We start from the raw sequence: 14,235 nt of genomic DNA, 5'->3' as shown, positions 1-14,235 counted from the left end.
CCTCTGCCCCACATGCTTCCTGTAGGGCCCGCCTGTGACCCAGGGTCGGCCCGCCCAGTGGGGCTAGGTCCCTCCTCCAGCTACTGCTGAAGGTTTTCTTTTCTTTTCTGGTTCAGGACAGATAACGATGGCGGCGATAGGCAGTCTCTGTGCTGCAGCTCTTCCTGCTGGCCGAGATCCTGGGCCCATGGGCAGGGCCTGAGGCGTTCCGCGGAGCGACATGGAGCCTCTGCAAGTCTGGGGGCCTGCCCCGTGGAGACCAGAGCCGAAAGCCGACGCCCTGGGTCTGGTGAGCCCTGAGCCTCCCGTCTGTCCACCCCCGCGCCTCCCAGCCCCCACTCCTGCCTCGGGTGGCTCCCAGAGGTCTCCCCTCCCTCAAGCCCCTCCCCTGGCCATGTCTGGGTCCCACCCCCTGGCTCACAGGGGCCTTGGACCCCTGCCCAGGCTGCCCACATCCTCCCGGAACTGGCCTCACCCCAGGGGACAGAAGGGCAGGAGAGGACAGCCCCACACAGCAGAACATCCCCCATCGGTGCCCCCACCCCTACCCCATTTGCAGTAGCCAGTGACTCCCCATGGAGGGATGAGGGCACTTCCTGGGGCTGGAGGCTCTCGGGGAACCCTGAGCTGGGACGTGCCTCTGAGTGGGGGCCTGGAGCAGATAGCAGACCCCCTTACAGTGCTGTCCTGGTGATAAGCTCAATGTCTGTGCAGTGGACACCCAAGCCCAAGGGCTGGAGCTGGGTGGGGACAACCTCCTCACCAGCCTGTCTGCCTGTCAGTCACCCCTCATGAAGCTCCCTGAGTGCCAGGCAGGGTCGTCCCTGGCATGAGGGTCCCGACATGGCCACCCTCACCCAGGGACCCTGACCAGCCTGTCTCCTCCACTCCATCCTGGGAGTCCCTGAGGACTGTCCCCCACTGACCTTCCTGGCTCCCCAGGGGTCAGAGGGTCCAGCATAGACCAGGAGGGAGGCCAGCTGGGTGTTGGCCCAGCAGAGCTCAGGGTTCCCCGGGGTGGGGTGGGGGTCCCTGGTGAGATCAGAGGCCCTGTTCTTGGGGTCCCACATTGACAGGGAGGGGGATGGGGTGGACGAGGGATGGTTCCCACCCCACCCAACCCTGGACTTCAGGGGTCATCCAAGGTCATTCCCTGAGCCTGTCCTGGGGCCCATGTCATCCCCACTAGGGCAGTGCCAGCCAAAGGGGCTGCTGCCTCCCATTTCTCGGAGAGGGAGACTGAGGCCACAGCAGCTGCCCGGGCAGCTCCTCCATCCAATTCCTGTCTCTGTCCCTCCCCCTTAGGCGCTGTGCCTCCTCCTCCTGGGATCCCCCCGCAGCGCCCTGGCCCTGCCCCCATGCAAAGAGGAGGAGTACCCAGTGGGTACTGAGTGTTGCCCCAAGTGCAGCCCAGGTAGGTGCAGCCCCGGGAGGTGCAGCCCCAGGAGGAGCCCGCGCTCCTGCCCTGCCCTGCGGCCCCCACTAATCTCTGTGCCCACCACCATGGGTGGCTCAAGCCCCGGGCCCAGGGGCACAGACAGCGGAGGGCCTGTGGCTTCAACTCTTCACCCCAGGGGGCCCTCGCAGCCGCACCACACGAGGGCTCTGCTGGGGATGCAGCCAGGCCATCATGACCAGAGGCTCGGAGGGGGAACAGGGCCAGAGCCAGGAGTAGGGGTCCCAGGACGCTCCACATTCTTCTAGAACTTTCTGACTTCCCCCAAAGCAGGCACACTTGTGACAGGCAGCTGGGGCCGAATTGTCCCACGGGGACCAGCTCAGGTGACTAGACCCCCATGGATGGTGTCACACCCGCTCAGGGCTCAGGTGGGAGCAATGGGTGGGCTCCCCAGGGTCCTCCTGCAACACTGAGAAGCTGTTCACCCTCTGTGCGGCAGGTTACCATGTGAAACACACCTGTGGGGAGCTGACGGGCACTGTGTGTGTGCCCTGCCCCCCGAGGACCTACACCGCCCACTACAACGGCCTGAGCGAGTGTCTGCCGTGCCGAGTCTGTGACCCAGGTAAGAGGCCAGCTCCGGCCAGCGCCGTCTAGCCCCAGCACCCTGGAGGCCCCGGCACACCCCATCTCCACAGATGCCCCCTGCAGGGCACCCTTCTCGGGAGCCTTAGACTCCACACCTGTCTCACCAGAGAGGAGGCAAGTGCCCCGCCTGTCATTAGGTCACCTGGGCCCTCCTGGGCTTGGTGCCCAACTGTGTGCCTTTGTCCTCGGCTCCTCCAGCTGGGTGACATGGATGGGTGACCCTGTCTCTCCTGTTTCTGTTTTTCTACCTGTAAAGCGGGGTCTTGGGTGGTGCTGGGCACCCTTCAGTGAGTGCCAGGGGCCTGTTCCTCCCCCACTGTGGTTCTCGCCCCTTTCTCTGCCAGATGTTGGGTCCCCCCATGACCCCCTATGGAAGGGGTCACTTGGAAGGCTGGTGTCCAGCTGGGTCCAGACAGACAGGGAGGGGAAGGAGAGACCCTGAAGGAGAACCTTTGGAGTGCTGTGGGCAGAGGCTGCCCTGGGAGGGCAACAGCTCTGTCCCCAACACCCCCCCTCCTCCCTAGCACTGTCCCAAGGCCACCCAGGTCCCCAGATGCCACCTTAGATATATGGTCAGAGTTATAAGGCAAGGCAGGTGACTGCCCATTTTGCAGATGGGGAAGCTGAGGCCCAGAGAGTCACTCACAGCACCCCTAGGTCAACCAGTGGCAGAGCCAGACTTCACCCCGTCTCCTACCTCATATGCCCCACTCCAATGGCTGAGGACTCAAGGCAGTGGGCAGGGAGCTTCCTGATGGGGAAGCAGGGGGACTGCATTAGTCCTTTTTGTGTTGCTATAACAGAATACCTGAGACTGGGGGATTTATAAAGAAAAAGAAAATTTATTGCTTACCGTTTCTGAGACTGGGAAGTCCAAAGTGCATTTGGTGGTGGCAACAGTGACCCAGGGGCTCACACTGCAAGATGGTGGAAGCAGAGAGAGAGAGAGCGAGAGAGAGAGTCAGACTCTCCTCTTCTTTTGAAGCCCTCAGAACCACGCCCCTGACCACCATTATTAACCCATTCTCTCCTGCGCGGTCCTACGATCCTACGATCCAATCACCTCTTCAAGGCCCCATCTTTCAATTACCATAACAGGAGTTCCCACCCTCTTAACAGTCACAGTGGGGGCCAAGTTTCCAATACACAAAACTTGGGGAACACAATTCAAGCTTCAGTGAATTTTGGGGGGACATAACTCAATCCACTACAGGGATCACAGGGACAAGGGCTGAGCAGGGTTGGGGAAGGGGATCCAGACTTAGACAGAACACGGCCAGGCCTCAGGCCACTCTGTTCCCACCTCCAGATGGCCCGGTCCATGCAGGGCCCCAAGTACGGGGTTGACAGTACACCTGGGGGCAGTCCCTGAACCTCCAGGGAGGCCCAGGCAAGTGTCTGGGGAGAAGGGCGTGGACAGAGGAGGAGGCTGGACGGTCTGGGGTTCTGGCAGGTCAAGATTTGTGGCTCAGACCTCCATCTCCACCCACTTTTCCTGCCCGTCCTGCCCCTATCTGGGGACAGCACCTGTCTGATGGGGCCGAGGGTGTGGGGGACACAGATGGCAGATGAGGCTGTCCCTTGAGGGGGCTGGGTCTGGGACACAGGGCCCGCTACTAGCTGAATCAGGAGAGGATCTCACTGTACCCCTCTCTGCTGTCAGATGAGGCTGGTTTGCAAGATGGGAAACGTGTCTGGGGGTAGGTTCTCTAGGGAGGAGAAACCTGGGGCTGGGACCTGCCTCCTTGGGTCCCCCAGAGTGGACAGTGCCATTCTCAGCATCATGTCTGGGCAGAAGGCCTCAGTTTCCCCACGAGAACTGGCCCCCTATCAACAAGACCCTCCTCCAATCTTCTCCTGCCTCTGCTGCTGCTGTCCCTGGGGGCCCCCTTTGGGACTCAGGCCCTCTGTGTCAGGCATCTCTGGGCACCTTGTTTGGCTGAGCTGGGGTGCAGCTTGGCAGGAGCTGCTAGGCAGGGACAGAGTTGGGGCCCAGAAACTCAGACCCATGGAGGTGCAACCTGTCACCTGGCCCCCTCCCCAGTAGGGTGCTGTCTGGTACTTCACTTGCTCCCCTCGGGGACAGGGCATCCCCACCGCCCTTGGCAGCCCTGGCTGCTGCTCTGAGCACCTTTCTTGGGTCACAGCGATGGGCCTGGTCACCAGGCGGAGGTGCTCCAGCACAGAGGACAGCATGTGTGGTTGTAGCCAAGGCCACTTCTGCATTACAGAGGATGGAGACCACTGCACTGTGTGCTTGCCCCACACCATCTGCCGCCCGGGCCAGAAGATGCTGAAGAGAGGTGAGTGGCAGATGACAAATACCCCATCTCAAATCACCCCTGTGCCCAGTGCCCCCTGCCTGGAGCCCCTGTCCCCTCTACATCATACCAGCTCAGAATCATTTGGTGGGACGGAAGCCTTGGCCAGCCCCAGGCTCACCTGTCCCAGCCCTGTCCTGGCAACAGCAGAGGATGGGCACAGCCATGCAGGGAGGCAGGGAAGGGTAAGGCCACTCCTGGTGGCTCTGCCTCATCTCCCGGGGACTTCCAAGTCCTCACGCCTCCCTCTCAGGCCCCAGGCACGGAGCTGGGTTTCTACACTGTGACTGTGGCTGTGATTGTGGTTGATGTCATCGTTCCACCTGTCTGGACTCTGTGAGCCCCAGCTCTCCCACGTCCCCTGCCGGGACAGCCCTTCCTGGCATTTGTGGAATGGCGGCTCAGAGGGGCCCCCGGGCTCCTACAATCCCAGCCCCTTGGTGCTGGGACAGCTCAGAAACCCCTCACCCCTGACCCCGCCCCTGGGGAGAAGGCCAGGACCCTCTTGCGGCTTGGTGCCATAGGTGCCCTCTGCCCATCCCTCTGTGTCTCAGGCACCGAGAGGCAGGACACGGTGTGTCAGGACTGCCCAGTGGGGACCTTCTCTCTCACCAGGGACCAAGAGGAATGTCAGCCCTGGACCAGGTAGGTCATCCAGGGTGGTCTCAGCCCCTGCCCTGGGGAGGGAGCTTCATGCTGCTGCCCTGGGAGACGGAGACGACCTCCTCCAGCAGAAAGACCTGCATGTCCCACGCTGGGCGGCACCACTGCACTGTGCCAGCATCCAGGGGATCCCCTGGGGTGAAGCCTGTGTGCCACAGATAACACGTTACATCGGCCGAGGCCCCGAGCTGTGGCAGGTTGAGCTTCCTGGAGGCTCAGGGTGGGCTTCACCTGCAGCAGACGGAGAGGGGCACTGCAGCCAGGTCCGCTGCCCCGTGGTTGTGGCGTCCCCCAGTGTCAGGGCCGTGAGAGGGCCCCTGTGCTTCTGAAGTTGGGGGGAGGCTGTGAGTTGAAGTTCTCAGCCGGGGGACCCCACTCCTCCTGCACACGACCTAGGGGAACATGGAATAGTCAGACAGACCTGAGTCCACATCCCCGAGCTGCCAACCAACCCGGCCTCCCTGGTGACGACTGTCGCCCCCCTGAGCCCCTGTGGACCGGGACCCTTCCTGGGGTCTGCGTGAGCATCGGCTTGCGGTGGTGCCTGTGCCTGGGCCTCCCGCCTGCCTGGCCGCTGTCCCCTAGGTGCAGTGGCTGGCTAGTGACAGAAGCAGAACCTGGGACCAGCAGCTCAGACGCCACCTGCTCCTCCTCCTGGGTGCTGTATCTTGTGGGTGTCCTTGTCATTGCTGTTCTTCTTGTCACCTTTGGCCTGATCTGGAAGTGGGTGAAAAGGAAAAGGCTGCCAGGTGAGCTGTCCCTTCCTGTCAGGGCTCAGGTCCAGAGCGGTTGACGCTCCATGACTCTGAGGGCTATGTCCCTCCAGAGCATTTTCAGGATCTTTGGCTCCCTCACAGGGATGGCTGCTGCTGGCCTGGGGAGGGGACTTCGTTTCCTGCCCGCAGCCCAGATACCTTGTGGCCTCCATGGGGGTAACGGGAGGTGGAGCCCCCTGACCAAGGAGCTCTCTGTCGCCCCTGCCCACTCAGTGCCACAGTCCCTGAAGTCCTGTCTGCCTCCGGAGACGTGGGGTAGACGTGCTCAGCTGGGAGAGGCCGCAGACTGCAGGGTCAGCAGCTGCCCTGCTGTGGACAAGGCTGCGTCCCCCAAGGAGACTAAGGCTATTCATTCATTCATTCATTCATCCATTCCCTCACCCGGTCATCCGCCCGGTGGTGGCCACCTCTGCTGTGCCAGGTGTCCTAGCTCGGGCACTAGGATCACAGCTGTGTAGACCCCACTGTGGCTTTGGGGAGCCCCATGCCTGGTTCACGGGGGAGCAGGCAGTGAGCAAAGAAACCCAAGGGGAGGGTCAGCCACATTCTCGGGCCACCTGTGTCCTGACCCCTGGGTCTCCCATGTGCAGGAACATCTTGGGAACTCAGGCTCCGAGGGCAATAGCCCAGTCTCCATTCTCATCCAATCTGGGGCACCTGCTCCCTGAGGGGTGGGTGGAAGACCCTCCTACGTGAAGTGCTTATTCCACTTACATGGATGACGGGTGGGGAGGTGGTTGGGGGTGCCGCAGGCTTCTCACATGTCCTCCATCTGGGGACAGGCCCAGCAAGGGGCCCCGACCGTACTCCATCTCATCTTGAGGGTCAGTCTCTTGGGGAAGGTCACACAGGGAGAAACTGGGACTGTATCGTCCGCCCACCGCACCCCTGTTGCTGTGTCCCTGTATCCCCTGGGCAGAGGCTCTGGCTCTTCTCTGTGATGTGTGTCTTTGTCTTGCAGACAATGTGGTCCGGGCGATGGTCTCTTTCCAGGTATTGTGCCTCAGCTGCCCTCCCTGCTGCCCACCAGAGGTGAAGTTGAGGGGGTGGGGCCTCCTAGTTCTTAGAGGGTCTTGAGTCCTTGGTCTACAGCCATGGTCATTGTGAAGAGGAGGACACAACTCTTCAAATGATAAACCACAAAGTGACCCCCCGAAGCACATGGCCTGGGGGCTGCGTGCATCCGTGGGCAGGGTCTTCATGCCGCGTTCATCTGGCAGGGCAAGAGACGGGAGACTACAGAAGCCGAGGCCACAGTCTCTCAGGCTCAGCAGTCCCCACCAGACGTCACCACAGTGGCTGTAGAGGAGACGGCACCCATATTCACTATGAGGGACCAGAACCGCTGATGAACAGGCTCTGGTACTAGACGTCTGAAACATCTCAGGCTACACCAGCTGAACGTGCTGCCCACCTGCCGAGACCTCGGGAGCCAGGGGAGCTGTGCCACCTGCTCTGGGCTTGCTCCAGCCTCCTGTCTGCAGAGGGAAAGATGGGGACACTGCCTAGAGGGGTGTGGACGTCCCGTGCCGTCTCCATCAGTTAAATAAGGGCCCAGAGCCCTCCCCTCGCCCCCAGGGCTGCCTTCCAAGGTGCCCGTACTGTGAAGACAACAGCAGCCACATTTGCCTCCTCCCAGCCAGCCCAGGACGGCCCTGGCCTGGCCCAGTTCTCTGCCTCTCCTCAGTCCTGCTGGGCCTCAGCGGGCTTTTCTGCAGGACGGCCCGTGGGCGCTACCTCCCAGGGCTGGGACTGGACTCGGTGGGCCACGGATGTGGCATTAAATGAGTGTTCTCAGTTTTTGTATTTGTAATAAACAAGTGTATTGCAGCAAGATCCTTTGAGACTGTGCAGCTACTGTGTTTCTCGTCAAACTCTTATGCACTGGTGATTCTTGCCTGCACGGTGACTGCGTGACAGTCGCTGTGATTCCGTCTTCTTTCCACCCTAGCTGGCGGGCATCCCACTGAAGGGCAGCTGCCCTGTTAACGTGTTTCTGTATGTATTTATTTACTTACTGACCTCATGGTTTCTGATTTTGCCTGTTGGATCCCGATGCATCACTGTGGTTAGTTATTGTCCACGGGTTTTCTGTGGCGTCCCTATCCCTTCCAGCAGGTTCTGGGATTCTTTGATATTTCTCCACCATTCCTTGACAACTTCCTAATCTCTGGATCAACAGGATGCTCCAGGCTCATCTCGTTCCTTCCCAGCCCCATTCCTGGGATCAGCCGTTTCTGCAAAGAGCCCTGCTTGTTTTTATGGGGCATGTTCTTTAGGAGCCACCGCTGGGGGCTGGGTGTGCTCAGTGTTATGGGGGTGTTGGTGCTTGAGGATTTCACTCTGGGACAAGTTAGGAAATATACACCCACCCATCGTAGATATAAATACAACTGTAGACACAGATACGTGTACACAGATGGATTGATAAAGATCTAAGAATGACTTCACACCCATATCTGCAATTCCAGACCAACGTGACCACGTGCATTCTCATATGCCTCTCTCTGCCAGTGTAACTCCCCGCCTGGCAGATGCCTGTCCCCTCACTTGCTCGGCCCTGGCAGGCACAGAGAGCAGTCTCAGAACAGCTGCCATGTGAGAATCCCGCCAGCCAGTTGGGTTTAGTGTTTGTTTTCAGTTCTTTCTTTCCTTAGCTTTAGGGTTTGTAGACCAAATACTGTAGAAAGTTCCATGGGTTAGTTTTTATCTTTTTCTTTTCGGTGTGCTTGTTTTATTCTTTGCAATATGCTATTCTTTATCTGAGTTTAAATTCTGTTATACACAACATATCTCAATGTTGAACCCCCAAAATATGTATAATCAATTTTGATTCAATAAAAGTAAATAAATAAAATAAAAATAAATTCTGTTACACAGGCTTTTCCCTCATTCTTGTTGGCTCTGTCTAACCTATCTATCGACCCACTTATTTTTTAATCTGTGGAACGTTACCAAGGACTGAAATGTTGATGTTAGTGGTCTTGGTGTTCCAGTTAAAAGGCAGAGATTGGCAGATTGTGACTATCTGCTGTCTACCTGAAGCCCATCCTAAATATAAGATTCAGGTAGAGTAAACTGAAAGGCAGGAGGTTGGCCAGTTAGCTCAGTTGGTTGGAATGTGGTGCTGATAACGCCAAGGTCAAGGGTTCAGATCCCTGCACCGGACAGCAGCCAAAAAACAAACAAACAAACTAACAAAAAACTAAAGCAGGATTAAGACCGTATCAATACCATATGCAGTGGGCCTAAGTGCGAGGATTCTAACAAAGTGTGAGGAGGGCCTTTTAGTAATACCAAGGGCTCAGTTCACCAGGATGTCACACCATTCTGAGATGCGTATTCACCCCATAACAGAGCCTCGAACAATTCATAAACATTCACAGAAGTAGACGGAGGATTGTAACTCACTGTGCAATTACAACTGGAGACTGAACACTCGTCTCTCAGGCACAGACAGAACAAGTATTTAGACTAAAGACCACTGGGGACAGAGGGGGCCTGGACAGCCCTCTGCCCAGCAGCGCAGAATCCACGCTCTTTCCACATGCTCACAACTGTCAATCGGGTACAGGGTGTACCGGACTCAAAACAGGTCTCGGTGGATTGAAAAGCATTGGAATTGTAGAGAGCAGATGCTCCTCAGCTAGCCTCTGGCCCCCAACCATTGGTGGCCACCCGAGGCTTCTGGAAGGGCTCTGGAGAGTGTCCACCCTGCAGCCCCCACAGGTGTTTCTTGGGGGTCCCCAGAGTGAGTGTTCTCAGGGCCACACTTACCTGGGCTACCTGAGAGGTGCACCTGGAAGCCCTGATGCTCTTCATCTTTGCAGCCCAGCAGCCAATGGCAGGACGCTGGTCCAAAGCATGTTGTTTTCTTCTGATATTTCAACATTTGGGGCCTTACTCACCCCGAGGAGACTGTCCTCCCAGATCTAGCCAATTCCCAGAGGTTAGCACACACTCACCAGAGCCCACCTTTCGAGGGCAAACCAGCCAACCCACAGCCCACCCCTCACCGCCTCCCCAGGGCTCTCACACTCCAGGCCAAAATTCCCCTGCCCCAGTCACCCCAGGGCCCATTCCAGGCAGCTGGGGCAGCCCTGCACCCCAGAGCCCGCAGAAATGATCTCACCAGCCAACCACGAGCCTGTGCACCCCGCCTGGCCTGGCCTTTCCCATGGAAACCACAGTGAAGGCCCTGCCTACGTTTCCCCCTCGTCCCCTCCACCTCCTGACAGACACGATGCTTCCTGGGGGGCCCCCCATGGTGTGGTGTAGTAGACTGAATTATGCCCCCCAAAACTCACTGAAGCTTGACTTGTGTCCCCCAAGCTTTATGTATTAGAAACTTGGCCCCCACTGTGACTGTTAAGAAGGTGGGAAATCCTATTATGGTAATTGAAAGGTGCAGCCATGAAGAGGTGATCGTAGGACCGTGCAGGAGTGAGTGGGTTAATAATGGTGGTCAGGGGCGTGGTTCTGAGGGTTTTAAAAGAAGAGGAGAGTCTGACTCTCTCTCTCTCTCTCTCTCTCTCTCTCTCTCTCTCTGCTTCCACCATCTTGCAGTGTGAGACCCCTGGGTCACTGCTGCCACCACCACATGGACTTTGGACTTCCTAACCTCAGAAATGGTAAGCAATAAATTTTGTTTTTCTTTATAAATCACCCAGTTTCAGGTATTCTGTTACAAGTAACAGGAACAGACTAATACGCGTGGTGTGTCCCCTCCTCGCGGGAACTGTGAGTAACGGCTACTTTCTCAATGGCGGTCGCCTCCTGATCTGCTGGCCTACTGTCCCTGAATTATAATGAAACCTACATTTCAGAACAAAGGCCCTAGACGGTGAGGGAGCCCTGTGCCTCAGAGGTGGGTGGAGGGTCCTCTGGAGGGACAGGGCCTGGGTGGGGACCTGGCTCTTGGCCCAGCTTTCCTACTGCCCCCAGTGGGTGGGGCAGCTCAGCTTCCCAGAGAGGGATCCTCCTGGGTGTCCATGTGGGGGTGTCAGATGGGCAGAGGGAGACACTGGACCGTGATGCAGCCTCACAAAAACCTCAGCTCTGAGTCACCTCCTGGTCTGGTGATGGGGTCTTCTCTGCATACAGCACATCCACCGGTGCCTGGGCAGGAGCTGCCCATGCAGAGCGCGCTGCGGGCACCACTGCACCACCTGCTCCTGCACTGGGTCTGGGAGCAGCTGTCCAGGTCAAAGGCTTCCCGGGGCCCCCGGCCGCAGCAGGTCCTGCCTGCTGCACACTCGTGTGGGTCACCTCATCCTTTGCCCACTGGGTCACCTCATCCTTTGCCTGCCAGGTCACCAAGGGACCCATACCCTTAGCTATGAGCGCATGAGCCTGGTCACTGTGCCCTTCGCCAGCCCTGTCTGCTGCACCTGTGCTCTGTCTGCCACAACCAGGTGGGGCGTGCCGAGGGACGTCCAAGCACCGCCAGGGGCCTCCTTTCCCTGCCTGCTAGCCTCTTGGCAAGAAGAATCCTCCATGACCAGATGGTGGCCACAGCTTGAGGTTTACTGGGACTTTTGCTGTGTTCCTGGTGGAATGCCCGGCCCCCTCCTCCATTATGGGAACCGGGATGCTGGCTAGGATGCAGTGGGGACAAGTGGTGGCTTTGGAGGGGCCGTTTGTGTGACTGAGAAGGTACCGGGCCAGTTCTGCTGGGTGGGGATGCCACTGGGGGGACCAGAGTGGCTCAGGGTGGGCTCTGTAGGAGGCAGGAGTTGACAAGGCAAAGCAGAGGGGACGGGAGGGCAGGAGGCGTGCCATGCTGGGAGGTGGGGCCTTCAGGGGTGTGTCTTTGGGGTGAGGACCCCTCTCCACTTCTGCCCTCATCCTACGGTTTCTCTTGGGACATGCCCCTAACCAGTTCCACCTCTAGATGTGGGACAAGGGGCCTCCTCTCACCAGCACAAAAGGAATGCCAGGATTAAGGAGGCTGTGGGGACGCCCCTGTCAGCCTGGCCTGGGTCCCGTGGAAGAGCCTGAGTCAGGGCTGCACACACAACGAATGTCACCGACTCTAGGATTTCTCGGGGTACACAGAGAATGTGAATCAGATGTGGAGCTGGGGCGCTCACTAGACAAACCTGGGATGACATGAACAACAAAATGAGTGACAGGACAGTGGGTGACGCTGCTGAACACAGTGAGAATCCATGAGGGCACCGTGTCGTGAGTGAAGAGAGGGGGAGATGCGCGTGGATCACGACGTGGACAGCGCAGAGAAGAAAAACTTACGACAACAGCAAAACGCACGGGAGGGGAAGGCGGGTGGTACCGTCGTGGATTCTTTCATGTCACCTTTTTTTTTCCCTTTTTGTCTTTTTTCGTGTCTGGCAATGGACCGCAACCCTCAGTGTTGCACCCGTACTGGGCCGGGACCGGCAACGGGATCGCAACCCTCAGTGTCGCACCCGCGCCTCGCTCAGCCAGTGAGCGGGAACCGGTCTGTATGTGGGATCCGAACCCTCGGCGGGAGTGCCTCCGCGCTCCCAAGCGGTGCACTGTAGCATGCGCCACCGGGCCGGCCCTTTCATGTCACCTTTTAAGTGGTGACACACCTTGGAGATGCACGAGCAGGAGTGAAGATGCACCGCAAGTCCTCGGGCAGCATGGCTCCGAGCCGCGCAGGGGCACTCGCACACAGGTTCTCTTCAATGGACGTATCGAGAATGTTCGCTGGGGGGTCCTGAGTGCATCCAGTTAGGAAGCCTTCCTCCCGGCAGCCTACTGAGGTCGGAGGAAGGGTCTGGGGTCCTGATGGTCGGCCTCAACCTGCCCCGTCCTCTTACCAGGTTCTTGACTCCGCCAGAGGAAAGAATTCAAGGGCAGAGTCACAGCAGACAGTGAGAACAGGTTTAATACAACAGATGAGAAATGCAGGTTCCATGCAGAGAGGGCGGTGCGCTCCAGAGACCGAGCAGGGCCCACACCGAGTCTAACACTAAAGTAAGTTCAGTACAGACACCGAGAGTCTAACACAAAAGCAAGAAACACACATACCTAAAGTTCAGTACAGAGAGCAGGCTGGCTCCGGAGGCCCAGCAGCTGCTGCTGAAGGTAAGTTCGACCCAAAGTAGAGTAGACACGCCTCAGTCAGGGAAACACAGGTGCCTCCAGGTAAGTGAGCAGCACCGACCCCACTGCCCCGCCAGCCTTGGCCTGGGATTGGGCTTTTACAGTTTCGCTACCTAATGAAAATTCAACAAAGGGGGTGGCTCCCAGTTAGGTAACATAGTCTCACACATGCTCAGTCGGTCTTTCCTGGAGCATGTTCATTGGTCAGACCGTATCACATGCACGAGGCTATTCAAGAATATTCCGTGCTCTCTACTGAGCACGCCCAGCCACTGGATCTGCATAAGCCAAACCCTTGTGGTCTCGTTTTCCCTGTGTTGGTGCTGAAAACAGGTCTAACTGGCAACAGTAACTTTTCTCTAAGAAAGAACCTAGAGGAGGGGGCCTGAGACCTCAGGAGTTTCTGGAAACCCAGAGGAGTGTCCTAAAACCTGAACCGAGGGAAACTCAGCCTCTCCGGTATCATTGCCCTGGTACCTCTCAGTGTGTCCTAATCTCCTTTTCTTATAAGAACACCCGGGACTGCCCGAACCACCTCATTCAGCCTTAACTGGCTCCTTAACCCTCCCCAAATCACCCAGCACGGCCCAAATCCCACAACATTCCTCCCTGATGCCTCTCAATGCCCCAATCCCACACCCCGCAGGGCCCTGACGCAGCTGTGGGCTGCTCAGGTGAAGCGGCTGCAGGAAGCACACAGCTCTCACGGCCTGGCCCCTGTCCATCACCCGGGAGCACAACCTGGGTATGACCGGCTGGAAGACTCTGGACGCCCACCCACGCAAACGTGCACACGCAAACGTGCACGCCACCCTGGGACACTCGTACCACCAGGTGTGACGGTAGCGCAGCCTACAATCCTGTTTTAAACTCCTGAGCTCGCCCCTGCGCTTCTCTGCGTCTGGAGTGCTGGTGTGTTTCCCCGGGGGCCCGATGGTGGGTCCAACTTTCACTTTCTGCCACACTCACTTCTGCATTGCTCGAGGCTGTTGCATCAGCACGTTTCACTTTCACGGGACAAGGCTTATCGAAAGCTTGTCAAGAGACGTGTGAATGTCCATTGCTGTGGGAGGGCCAGGACCCCATGGTTGCCCCAGAAGGGAGCCCCGCCAGCCGTTGCCCGTTCCGGTCTGCTGCACAGCCCTGTCCCCATTCTCCGGGCCGGGTCCCCTCTCTCCCACCGCCCACCCCTCAGCCCTAGACTGTGTGATTCAGAAATGATTCGGGTCCGGCCCCTGCCCCAGGGGCTCCTCCAAGGCTTGTACTCACTCCCTGCAGCAGCGTGCCCGCTAGTCAGGAGGCGGAAGCAGCCAGCTGTCCCTCCATGGGTACAGAA

At 58.3% G+C, this 14,235-nt stretch overlaps 2 protein-coding genes across 2 annotated transcripts in view; both read left to right on the top strand.

The window, feature by feature from the left end:
* The first annotated feature begins 219 nt into the window (after nucleotides 1–219).
* TNFRSF14 (tumor necrosis factor receptor superfamily, member 14) lies at nucleotides 220–7,643 on the top strand. The gene is made up of 8 exons (XM_008577342.1): nucleotides 220–289; nucleotides 1,306–1,414; nucleotides 1,899–2,024; nucleotides 4,195–4,350; nucleotides 4,923–5,013; nucleotides 5,617–5,780; nucleotides 6,769–6,800; nucleotides 7,028–7,643. The coding sequence occupies exons 1-8, from the start codon at nucleotides 221–223 to the stop codon at nucleotides 7,154–7,156; spliced, it is 876 nt and encodes a 291-aa protein (XP_008575564.1). The 5' UTR covers nucleotide 220; the 3' UTR covers nucleotides 7,157–7,643.
* A 3,197-nt stretch (nucleotides 7,644–10,840) lies between these two features.
* Nucleotides 10,841–14,235, top strand: part of FAM213B (family with sequence similarity 213, member B) — a 10,157-nt gene continuing 6,762 nt past the window's right edge. Inside the window, exons 1-3 of the mRNA XM_008577348.1 lie at nucleotides 10,841–11,066; nucleotides 11,119–11,221; nucleotides 13,546–13,733. Coding sequence (XP_008575570.1) covers nucleotides 10,841–11,066; nucleotides 11,119–11,221; nucleotides 13,546–13,733 — 517 coding nt within the window. The remainder of the gene's footprint in view (nucleotides 11,067–11,118; nucleotides 11,222–13,545; nucleotides 13,734–14,235) is intronic.

This window comes from Galeopterus variegatus, unplaced genomic scaffold (assembly GCF_000696425.1).
Source record: "Galeopterus variegatus unplaced genomic scaffold, G_variegatus-3.0.2 Scaffold1497, whole genome shotgun sequence".
Classification (NCBI taxonomy): domain Eukaryota; kingdom Metazoa; phylum Chordata; class Mammalia; order Dermoptera; family Cynocephalidae; genus Galeopterus; species Galeopterus variegatus.
This window is presented reverse-complemented; position numbering and strand designations above follow the sequence as displayed.

What these genes read in the sequence shown, in the direction of transcription:
- TNFRSF14 (XM_008577342.1), top strand. Translation starts at nt 221, where the DNA reads ATGGAGCCTCTGCAAGTCTGGGGGCCTGCCCCGTGGAGACCAGAGCCG. An exon ending in GTGCCGAGTCTGTGACCCAG is followed by an intron (nt 2,025 to 4,194) that starts GTAAGAGGCCAG and finishes CTTGGGTCACAG; the next exon opens with CGATGGGCCTGGTCACCAGG. An exon ending in GAATGTCAGCCCTGGACCAG is followed by an intron (nt 5,014 to 5,616) that starts GTAGGTCATCCA and finishes GCTGTCCCCTAG; the next exon opens with GTGCAGTGGCTGGCTAGTGA.